Source organism: Euprymna scolopes, chromosome 40 (genome assembly GCF_053919585.1).
Source record: "Euprymna scolopes isolate OS-2025 chromosome 40, ASM5391958v1, whole genome shotgun sequence".
Classification (NCBI taxonomy): domain Eukaryota; kingdom Metazoa; phylum Mollusca; class Cephalopoda; order Sepiida; family Sepiolidae; genus Euprymna; species Euprymna scolopes.
Window position 1 is genome coordinate 69,042,058 of NC_136521.1, and position 12,920 is coordinate 69,054,977.

At 33.8% G+C, this 12,920-nt stretch overlaps 1 protein-coding gene across 1 annotated transcript in view; it reads left to right on the forward strand.

Moving 5' to 3' along the window:
• Nucleotides 1–12,920, forward strand: part of LOC145265610 (AP-5 complex subunit zeta-1-like) — a 90,704-nt gene that overhangs the window by 54,881 nt on the left and 22,903 nt on the right. The window contains exons 10-12 of the mRNA XM_080121628.1: nt 2,979–3,157; nt 7,503–7,586; nt 10,458–10,642. Coding sequence (XP_079977754.1) covers nt 2,979–3,157; nt 7,503–7,586; nt 10,458–10,642 — 448 coding nt within the window. The remainder of the gene's footprint in view (nt 1–2,978; nt 3,158–7,502; nt 7,587–10,457; nt 10,643–12,920) is intronic.

Here is a 12,920-nt window from a genome sequence, read left to right on the forward strand (position 1 = left end):
TATTAGATAAAAAAAAAATACTTATAAAAAATTTATTAATATTGTAATCAAGATAAACAATATAAAGCATAACAATGTTTACCAATGTTTTTTCATTATTTAACAAATTTAAAATATTTAACAAATTTAAACAAACGATTTATATATAACATTTTATTTTCTCTTCTTTATCGTTTTAACAAAATGTGTAAGTATCTATTAATAAAAACAACTCCACTTATTATTTTTTTCTAATACAACATAAACTTACAAAGTAAAACAAAAATTTATTAACATAACGTGTATTTTTTAAAAAATGTTTTCAGAAAATAAAATATACAGATTCAAACAACATTTTTATACAGTTTAAATAAGTTCAAAACAAAAAAATTGAAATTACATTTCTAGAAACAAAATGGCTGTGGCAACAAGTTACCAATAAAAAGTGTAAAATTTGATTTTCTTTAAATAAAACAAAAATTACTTTCAATTTTTGTGATCTTTGGAATATACATCTTCATTCCATGACAAGTAGGTATACTTTTGAATGAAAACAAAACTTGACAAGGGCAGACAACCCACAGGGGCAATTGGTTTGTTTTTTTAAATATGTAAACTTACAAATTAAAACAAAATAATTTATTAACATGGCATGTTTTTGTTTGTTTTATAGACATTTTTTCAGAAAATAAAATATATAGATTTAAACAATATTTTTATACAGTTTAAATAAGTTCAAAACAAAAAATTGAGATTACATTTCCAGAAACAAAATGGCTACGACAACAAGCTACCAATAAAAAGTGTAAAATTTGATTTTCTTTAAATAAAAAAAAAAGTACTTTATCAATTTTCGTGATTTTTGGAATATACAATCTTCATTCCATGACAAGTAGGTATACGATTGCTGTAAGTGCTAATCTGAATAAGCACCATCTTTGTTTGTTTTTTTAATTTCTCCAATTAAAACCTTAATTTACAACTCTTAAATATTAGACAAGAAATACAAAAAATTTGTCAATATTATAAACAGGATAAATATAAAGCATAACACTTGCCAATGTTTTTTGTTATTTAAATTTTTTTTTAAATATTTAACAATTTAAATGATTTATATAACATTTTCTCTTTTACGTCGTCTTAGTAACAACATCACATAAGTCAAAATGTGTAAGCATTTATCAATACAAACAACTCCGTTTATAAAGATATGAAAACAGTTTTTTTCCACCTAAAACAACGAGTAACTTTCACCACTCTTTGCGGCAGAACAGTGGTCATTCCTTGGCACGGCTTGGTGGTTGGGAACCACTTGACTAGACAGCAATTACAATATTTTGAAAGACAATTTCAAATCATTTTTTGTTGTTCTAATACATTTAAGACTTTCCTCAAATCTTTTTTTAAATTTAAAAACAATTACTTACTATAATTTGCATCTACAAATGTCTGTGTTAATCCAAAAAGCAATAAAACTGAAAAATAAAAAAATTAAATATTTATAACAAATAAAAAGAAAAGCTTTCTCATTAATATCAGAAAATCATGTCATTTGTTCAAGCAATTTTTTTTTTGTTATTCACGAAAATCAAAATTTCATCGTTCACTATAAGGGAGAAAAATAGCTTCCGTACTTGAATGAAAACAAGGCTTGACAAGGGCAGACAACCCACAGGGGCAACTGGTTTGTTTTTTTAAATATGTAAACTTACAAATTAAAACAAAATAATTTATTAACATGGCATGTTTTTGTTTGTTTTATAGACATTTTTTCAGAAAATAAAATATACAGATTTAAACAACATTTTTATACAGTTTAAATAAGTTCAAAACAAAAAATGAGATTACCATCTCCAGAAACAAAATGGCTGCGACAACAAGCTATCAATAAAAAGTGTAAAATTTGATTTTCTTTAAATAAAAAAAAAATACTTTATCAATTTTCGTGATTTTTTAATATATATCTTCATTCTGTGAGAAGTAGGTGCATGATAAAAGTTTTTTCCAATCTTGTTTATCAACTTAAGTGGCAATCTGAATAAGTACCTTGTTTTTTTTTTGTTAATTTCTCCAATTAAAACCTTAATTTACAATACTTTAGATATTAGACAAGAAATACAAGAAATTTAATATTGCAAATGATATAAAGCATAAATGTTTTTTTGTTATTTAAAAAATTGAAAATATTTTAAATAAACGATTTATATATAACATTTTATTTTCTATTTTATGTCGTTTTTTTTTTTTTTTTTTTTTTTTTACACAGTGGTCACCACTTATCAAGGCCCGGAAGCCACTCAGGGATAAGGCTTATTGCAAGTAAAGTACGTTAGTGTGGAGATTTGATGAAGTGTTTACTTAAGGGGGCGGTTCATTAGGAATTTGTTAACGTTGGACTTGAAGACATCCAAGTTGTAGTCAGGTGGGAAGCAGGCAGACGGAACAGAGTTCCACAGGCGTGCAGTTCTAAGAAAGAAGCTTTGTTCATGGAATCCACGTTTTGATTTAGGCACAGATAAAGAGTGGGGGAAATTTTTCACAGTGGATTCAGCTTGACAGGTGTTTTTCGTGAAAGATTGGCGAGGGATTGGAGTTCAGACGAGCACCTGCTATGGAAATAACGATAAAACAAGGATAGGCTCGCAATGTAAATCACATAAGTCAAAATGTGTAAGCATTTATTAATAAAAACAAACTCCTAAGTTTTATTAAAATAAGTTTTATAAAATAAGTTTTATTAAAATAAGTTTTATTAAAATAAGTTTTATTAAAATAAGTTTTATTAAAATAAGTTTTATAAAATAAAGGAATTTCTCTTCTATAGAGAGATTGAGAAACTTAACACCATTTCACATCTACTATTTAGTTGTTTATCATCCCGGGCAATGCCTGATAACCCTGCTAATACAATAAACGTCTTCATGGCAAAATGGGGGTGGGGGTGGATAAAAGTATTAAAAAAAAATGCAATTCATTTTGGATTTCTTTTCTCACTGCAGGTGCAACTGTTGTGCATGACGCGCAACATGCTTACACGCTGTTCTTCAACCAACTTCTCAGCCAAAAACATAAAGAGCACCACATCGCTTTCGACACGATAATGCTCCTGCACGACAACCTAGAAACACTCTGCTACAAAACCAATATTCTGTGCAAGTTCTTCCCTAATATCCTCAAGGTAAGACTTTCTTTCTCACATTGCTGTCCTCGAATGTCTAAGGCCTTTTAAGTACAAGGGTTTGTCAGGACAACCTGACATAAGGATACTTTCTCTCTACAAGTAAATCCTGACCAAATATTCAAAATCACATTTCGTATTCACGGCCCAAATAAGATCTCCTCATTATGACTAACCCACAATAGCTTTTGCAAGGAACGGTGCAACTTCTAGCTCACAGAAGAGACGTTGCGAGCCTGTCTCTGCTTTATCATTATTTTCATGGCAAGTGCTCGTCTGAGCTCCAATCTATGGTCCCTCCCTCACCAAACTCGTCTAGCTGAAAACACTATCAATAATTTCTCCCACTCTTTATCTGTGCCTAAACCTAATCATATTCCATGAACAAAGTTTCTTTCTTAGAACTGCACACCTGTGGAACCCTCTTCCTTTGCCCTGCTTTCCAGCTGACTATAATATGGTCGTCTTCAAGTCCAACATAAACAAGTTCTTGATGAGCCGTTCCCCTTAAGTAATCCAATTTACCAAATTTCCGCTACTAACAGTTATTATGACATTGTCCCATTGACCACTGTACACTTATTAATCCTTATCCTCGAGTAGCCTGTGGGCCTTGATAAGTGGTGATTCCTTTGTTAAAAAAAAAAAAATCTTCTTCAAGTCATGTTGCAGATAGTAACTCTACTAAGCTGGATACTCCACCAGACTAGATGAATTCTTATCCTGTAATCCAGTAAGACCAAGAGACCACAAGAAAGATATACGATAACGTATTGAAATATTCAGTTGTAAAGAAGGAAATAATGTTCTCAACTCCTTTACTAACAAAGTTTTATAAGCGTAAAGGAGTACTTTAACGGAATATTCGAAGATGCATCTCGCATAGAGATTGAGCAAAGGAGCCATTGATTTCTGAGACCTTTGACTGAGATAAAATGAAACAAAAGCAAACATACCCAGTGAACCAAGTGCAAGAGCAATACAAACAATCGCACTAGAAGGAACGGTTAGAATCTTAAAAAGATCTCTCGGTTGGAGTGACTAAAATAGTGGGTGAATGTCTGGCATCTTGTAGAATGCCCCATCCCCAACACAAACAAAATGATAAAAAACATTAAAACAAAAAAATAATACTAGTGGTTTCTTTACCCCTCAATCGTCTGTTCCATTCGTGTGGCTTAATGCCATGGTTGTTTGCCACATTTTTATGTACGACCATAGTCTCTTTGATTACTGGATGGATTTTATATAAATCAAGGCATCGCATTTACCACATGTGAGGCATACTATCATATGTCTTTTGGCAATCAATTCAAGCCATGCTTAGCTTCCTCTTCCTCCATTTGTCAACAAGTCGATCCTTGGTGCCTAAACACTTCCTCCTACATCCTTGTTCTCTTTTCTAAGTATGTTTCGGAAGAGAGGCGTTCATAGATGCTGTGTGCAACCAGTGAAAAGCTTGTAGCAGATGAATTTGTATTTATTACGGTTTTATGTTTCATTCATTTGGAGTATGACATTTTTTTTTTTTTCATTTACAAGGGACAGTGTCAGGTGGATGTAAGGGGCTACTATTTTGAACCAATTTGACGTACTATATAGAGATGCCATGTAGAGATGCTATGTGGATTGTGAAAATGCTATGTAGACATGCTTTGTAGAAATGGTATGTAGAAATACTTCGTAGAGATGCCACATAGAAATGTTACGTAAAGATACTACATAGAAATGTTACGTAGAGATGCTATGTGGATTGTGAAAATGCTATGTAGAGATACTATGTAGAAATGCTATGTAGACATGCTTTGTAGAGATGTTACATAGAGATGCTATGTAGATATACTATGTAGAGAGTTCAGCAGCAAGGTGTCTGTTCAAACTACACTTGAACTTCTGCATGTCAGGACAGCCATGGAAACAGGGAGCCGGGAGAGAATTCCAAAGTCTAACAGTTTTCAACCTTTCTTTCAGTTGTTTAATGCTGAGACTTAATGTAAATTAAAGCTACAAGAAGTGAGAATCTCTATGAATGTAAAACCCTTCATTTGCTCGATGAAGTGATTGAAATTGCTCTGATGAACTAGTTGTACTTGTGCCCCTTACACGTACATATCCCTAACAAACCCGCTTAGCAATAAAATCTCACCCTTTCACTGTTGAGGTCCCTAAATGCCAGAAAGCTTTCTATTCTAATAGTTTCTTCCGTCGAACAGCTAGACTTTGGAATTCCCTCCCTGCTACTTGCTTCCCTGGCTGTGCTGATGGGCAGAAATTTAAATTTAATGTAAACCAACATCTTGTTAATTTTTCCTAGGCATGGTCTCAAATAGTAGTCCCTTACGTCCAAGTTGCAATATGCCTTGTTAGGGAGTGAGAAAAAAAAAAAATGGCTAACTTGAGATGGAGACAAAGAAAGAAATGAGAGAAGTTGAAGAAAATTGTTATTTTATTGTCAACAAGTTTTATTTTCATATTTAGCGTTTATTTGATTTATATCAGGTTTACGATCCCCTTGGAGTCAGCGTCTTGATTGATTCTCAATCCTTTTTAGTTAATTTGTAAATCGATTTTTAAAAAGCCATGCCAACGTATAAAACAGATGTTCAAATACTGATGTAACATTTCAACATTAACCAGTTTGCACCTCGTTGTTTATGTAAATGTGCACTTTTGCACATGTGTGTTTTTGCCAGTGATTGATGAAGAAGCCAGTTAAATCAAAAAAGTCTCTTTTTTTAATTACATGCGCGGTCGCTGATCTTCATTTTCGGATCATCGTTTTTCCATGTATGGGCCTTTAATCCTCTGTTTAACTCAAGAAGAATCTGCTCAAGCACAAAAACATAATGCAGACTTGTTGAGGTTTTAAAGGTTATATTAGAAAGAATAGGGAGAGACTACTGAGATTAGAATTAATTCCTTCTTACTTGTTATTCTACTTGGGAATTGAGGGACACAGACGGGCAGACATCAAGGTGACATTCACTTAGACTCTCCCTTCATTGTTGGTTGCATCTTGCCAGTCCCACTTACTGATTCAGACTGACTTTTAAAAATCCTCTTGTTTCTTTCCTTGAAGTCACCTACTATTTCAAAACCTAGCATGTTTTGTCTGAGGAACTAACCTTCGAACCCCCTCCTCTTTTTCAATCATGCCATGTCCATCTGGGTCTCTTTCCGTTTGCTGCCAGGTTATCCTAACATGTACTTAATGTAACCCTTGCCAAAATTCATACTAGTTAACAGAGTCTCTAATTACTAAATTATTATTAATAGTATTTGTTTTTATTTGTTCTTTTCTAGCCTTTCCATTAGAAGTACTAACTTTTATATAAGTTGCCATCAATCTGTTGCCAAGGTCGCTGGAAAGATGGTGGGATCCCTCTACCGCTCCAGGAGATATCTCACTACTGATGCAATTCTCTATCTATATAAAAGCCAAGTACGTCCAAGGATGGAATACTGCTGCCATATCTGGGCAGGAGCTGCTAAAAACAGCCTATCCTGCCTTGACAGAGTACAAAATAGACTTCGTGGCTTAGTGGGGGATGCCCTTTTCTCTTCCCTGCAACCTCTCTCCCACAGAAGAGACGTTGCAAGCCTATCTTTGTTTTATCGTTATTTCCATGGCAGGTGCTCGTCTGAACTCCAATCTCTGGTCCCCCCCTCGCCAATCTTTTACAAAAAACACCCGTCTAGCTGAAACCACTGTCAAAAACTTTCCCCACTCTTTATCTGTACCTAAATCAAAACGTAGATTCCATGAACAAAGCTTCTTTCTTAGAACTGCACGCATGTGGAACTCTGTTCCGTCTGATTGCTTCCCTCCTGACTACAACTTAGATGTCTTCAAGTCCAACATAAACAAATTCCTGATGAACCGCCCCCTTAAGTAGACACTTTAAATCTCCACACTAACGTACTGTACTTACAATAACCCTTATCCCTGAGTGGCTTCCGGGCATTGATAAGTGGTGACCACCTTGTAAATAAAAAAAAAATTTTTAAATCAGTTTTTAAATTTCAAGTTATAAAAAAAATCCCTATCAGTTTATTTCATCTTTCTTTACATTTCTTTATGGTCATATTTAAAGGATAAATAAATTGTGTTAAAGTTAGCAAAATCTTAATATTTATATCTGTTTATATGAATAAATGTTTACGTTTATCCATATGAAGATTGCGAGCGTTGTGTCTCGTGTTTACAAGAAACGTGAATGAAATGTTTATTATTTAAAATTTTATGGCTAGAACATAATTTATCAATAATTTAATTTTTATTTTATCTGAACTTTTTTTCTGGTTTATTCACATTTTACATCTTTTCTTTTTTCTTTTTTGCTAGATTATTGCTTGGAATCCTCAAACTTTTGTGAAAGAATTTGAAGATATTCTACCTGCAATGATTACACATAGCACGGCTTTAGAGGTAAGAAAACTACCATCTATGGCAACACATCAAAGGCCGTAAATGACAACACATCAAAGACCGTAAATGACAACATTCTCTCTGATTCTCTCTCCTCTGATCTTGAGCGCGTGTTACAGTGGGGGAAGAGGTGGCGGATCACTTTTAATGCATCCAAAACCAAGCTTCTATCTTTACATCATCAACGCTCTGATCCCCATCTGGCATCAATTGAAATGGATGGCTCTCGTCTTGGGGAGGCTCCATGTTTTGACAAGCTTCTGGGTTTGACCTTTACTCCTGATCTGAAATGGAACAAGTACATCAGGTCTGTTGCCAAGGACGCTGGGAAAATGGTGGGATACTTCTACCGCTCCAGAAGATATCTCACTACTGATGCAATTCTCTATCTGTATAAAAGCCAAGTACGTCCAAGGATGGAATACTGTTGCCATATCTGGGCAGGAGCTGCTAAAAACAGCCTATCCTGTCTTGACAGAGTACAAAATAGACTTCGTGGCTTAGTGGGGGATGCCCTTTTCTCTTCCCTGCAGCCTCTTTCCCACAGAAGAGATGTTGCAAGCCTGTCTTTGTTTTATCGTTATTTCCATGGCAAGTGCTCGTCTGAGCTCCAATCCCTCGTCCCCCCCTCGCCAATCTTTCACGAGAAACACCCGTCTGGCTGAAACTATTGTCAATAATTTTCCCCACTCTTTATCTGTGCCTAAATCCAAACGTAGATTCCATGAGCAGAGCTTCTTTCTCAGAAGTGCACGAACTCTCTTCTGTTTGCCTGTTTCCCACCTGACTACAACTTGGATGTCTTCAAGTCCAACATAAACAAATTCCTGACAAACCGCCCCCTTAAGTAAGACACTCTATCAAATTTCCAATACTAATGATTACTACAATACTATCTCATTGATTACTGTACACGCAATAACCCTTATCCCTGAGTGGCCTCCGGGCCTTGATAAGTGGTGACCCCCATGTAAAAAAAAAAAAATAGTTTACATAAGTCAAGGATAATACTGAAAAGTTCAGTTCAATGTCAAAAAAAAAAGATTTTATTCATTTTCATTAGTGTGTGCGTGTGTATATATATATATATATATATATATATATATATATATATATATATAGTGTTATAATGGAATAATTCCTGGAGGAAATCCGGGTATGAGAGGTCAATGCGGTAAACAGAGCAATAACATAAAAATATAATACGGCACAACATAACATCGACAATTATGTAATTTCCGTGTTATATTTTTATATATATATATATATATATAACTATTCCGAAGTATATATATATATATATATATATATATATATATATATACTTCGGAATAGTTTTTATTTAACAATCAGTGGTTATGTAAACGTGAGATTGTAGGTTTACAAAATATTTCTGGCAGTAATATTCTATAAGTTATCCCATCTAAACGAGAATTGCTCGATATTCAAGATAGAGCAAATAAATTAAATTGTAATTCAATGAATTTCAAAAAACTCTCATTGAAATGAAATGAAGTGGTTGAGTTTCATATCAGTCAGTGAGACATGGAAATGTATTATTTTCACTTTGACTTTCCATGTCTCACTGACTTTAGCAAATAGGGTACATACCTTTATAACTATTTGCTAATATTTTCTCTCCTCTGATGAGATGGTAGACATCGAAACCCTATAGGTTAAGGAGATTAATTTTCTAAAACATTCTTTGTCTTGCTTAGAATAATAAAAATTCTTTGATATGAAACTCAACCACATCATTTCATTTCAATGAGAGTTTTTTAAAATTCATTGAATTACAATTTAATATATATATATATATACATATATATATATATATATATATATATATATATATATATATATATATATATATATATATTAGTGTTATAAGTTGCGAGCTCTCTAAAAACGGAGGATAAAAAGTGGAGAAGTTGCATTTCCACCTTTTTGGAAAATCGGTCAAAATATCACCACAACTTATATTTACAGCTGAATATATAGACAATTTAAATTTGAAGTTATTAAAATAAAGGCGCATTTCACCAGAATAGTAGATTATGTTGGTGTGTGTGTGTGTAGGGGGGTGATTTAAGCTGAACATCGAGTTTCTGTGTGTCTGTTGATAGGCTAATATATATATATATGGGACCAGATTTGCATGGATACTATTTATGGAGTTGTAAATTCTAATTTGCAGAGTTTCAATTGATTTTCTTATATACTTTATATATATATATATATATATATATATATATATATATATATATGGATGTGTATTCAGAATTTTAAAATGGAAATGCAATTATCTGCTTTTGATGATGGAAGAAATTTTGTGTGCAACCATTTACCCCACGATATAAACACCAAACCAAACATTTTGTCTATAAATTTCAATGATTTCAAGTTTCTCTGTCAGGCATAACACACACACACACACACACACACACACACATTCTCATTTATATATATATATATATATATATATATATATATCAGTAGAACATTAAGAAATGATTGGCCAGTGACACAAATAATTTGCAGAGTGACCACTCGATCCATTTGCAGCCATTGTTTTCAGCCGTGATATCACTCAATGTTCACTTTGCATTCACCTAATTTTAGTTTCTCAACTTTACAATGGACACATAACGATTGTGGTCTGTTGTCTTATGGCTTCTCTTTATGTCACCACCACAAAATCTCAAAAAACTCATTCCCTTAACTTAATATTATGCACAAACACAAATTTTCTAACACAAAATGTCCGACAATAAGGAGGTTGGCCAGATGTTTGTTGCTTTCTTTCTTTTCTTTTTTTCAAAATGTACGTTTTAATTTTTCCATTGTTCTTCTTTCTCTTTTATTTTCAAGGTCTTCCACCGATTGCTCGAATTGCCCTGCCTCACTGCCTGCCTTGAAGCTTCAGATAAGCTTAAGAAAGGAGACATTAATGACTTGGAGTCTGTCTCTTACCAAGCTTTACAGAATGAGGCTTACAAACCTTTGTTCAATTATATTTTGAGCACTGATTGCGGACACGGTGATACGATCAACAGGTCAGTCATCATAATATGATTTCAGATCACAATTGTTTTGGTTGTTTTTGTTTTATGGGATATCAACCCTTTTCAAGTTATTTAATGTTGAATCCAGTGATTTCGAACAATATTTTTAATAGAATATATTTGTTTTCAAGTCGGTTTCTATTTAACCCATAGTTGGGACCCTAATAGGTACTACCACTCTGAGTCAGAGTGGACCTGGGAGCAATGGCAATTAAAGGGTGGCTCCACACTCCCCAAAAGACTGCAATTTGGGGCCTCACCATCGGATATAGTTTAAGGTCATATCCAGGAGCCAATTGTTTTGGGGTCAATCATCTATATATATAAAAGCGAAAATGTATGTATGTGTGTATGTTTGGATGTCTGCTAAAAACTTTCGACAGACGCGACGAAAATTCACAAACTCGGTATCACATCAAAGCTCCATCCTTTGCTCGAAAAATTGGCCAAAAACGTTAACTTTTTCACCCCTAAATCGACAATTTTCGACGGGGGGGGGGGGGGGAGTCAACAAAAACAGTCCTCTAGTGACAATGACCGATTCTACGCATGCGTCAGATGACGTCGTGACCTGCTTTACTTTAAATAGTTGAAAAACCGAACAAATTTCATGTGCGTTGCGTTAGCTCAGTTGGTTAAGGCCTCGGTTCATTATCTAAACGTTTTGGGTTCGAATCGTGGGGTGAGATGTTTTTTTGTTTTTTTTTCGATTTTTAAAATTTAAATATTGAACCAATGTTATTTAAGCCATTTTTCACGTAACGTTCGTTTTTCTGCTATTTTTTTTTTACTTCGCCTATTCTTAGCGACACCCAAAAACACCCGGGTATCCACCGATTTTTTAAATTTTAATATCGAAATAGGCTTATTTAAGCCATTTTTCACATGTTTGTTTTCTGTTTTCATCATTCGTTTGCCTTACGTTAGTTTTTTTTGTGTTTTTTTTATTGTTTGATAGCGGGGAAAACAGAAACTGGCTTCCGCAACTTGACGTTGTCGTACCTGCTAATTTCGGTTTATAAACGTCAACTTAACACACTTATCAATTCATCTGTTCCCGTGGTCGAGATGGTTAGGTCGGAGGGTTTTTTTTTTCCATTTCCTTTCCACCTCCGCGTCAAACGTTCGGGGTTCAAGCCTAACTTTATACTAAAACTATTTTTTTTCTTTTACACCTCCAAACAACCAGCCAACGTTTTTTTTTTTTTTAACAGGGTTGTTTTAATCTACCCCCCCCCACCAACACACACCTCCAAACACCCAGGCAACGCCGGGTACCCCCGCTAGTCTTGTATATAAAGGACAGTTGTGTGTGTGTGTACTTATGTCCAGCTAAAACTCCAAGCCTACAAAACAAAGACCCACAAAGCTGGTATATTCTTGATCAGCGTTGCCCTGGATAAATAATATCTAAAATTATTCATTCTATGAGGATCAATTGAACCAGGTTTTCTTGGGGACGGAGGAGCGGGGGTTCAGTTTTTTAGCGTTATTATTATTATTATTATGCACTAATTTTGAAAAAAAAAGAAGCTGACTTATTACTTGAAGAATCTATTATATAAAGGAGAGTTGTATGTCCGTCCAGGAATGGGTGGAAGAGAAAGAGAGGGTTGGAGAGGGAGAGAGAATGAATAAAACTAAAATTTAAAAATAATAATTATAATAAATATTCGTCCAAACTTCTTTTTGCCAACTCCCGACTTCAATCGTAATTTTCACCGACCATTCTCTCTGTTTCTCTCACAGCTGTCCAAAAACAAAAACAAAAAAAGAATACTGCTCCGTGCTTTCTCATTCATCCTTTTCACAGCTGTTACTGTCCTCATATGCAAATTAATGCCATATGTATATTAATAAGTCACCTATAGACGAAAATTTTTCTTTTCTCTCTTTTTTCTTGATTCCATCACATAACAAGATAAACAGAGGCACCATCGCTTGTGTAAGTCACGTTTTGCATTATTTTAACCACAGAGAGAGAAAAGAAAGTTTGAATTTATATTCAAACTTTCTTTTCTTTCTGTAAGTCATACTTTTGTTAATGTCACTAAAATATTGTATTGATTGCAAGAAAAAAAATCTGGGGGGGGTGTTAGATATTATTACATGAGGAGTCATTTTGAGTTAATATTTATTTTATTTTAAGCATCTAAACACGAAAAATACATGATTTAAAAATGTAAAAATGGCTTTAAAACTAACATGGCTGATATGACGTGTCTGCAAGATGGCCGTGTTAGTTTTTTGAGCAATGTTGACAGATTTA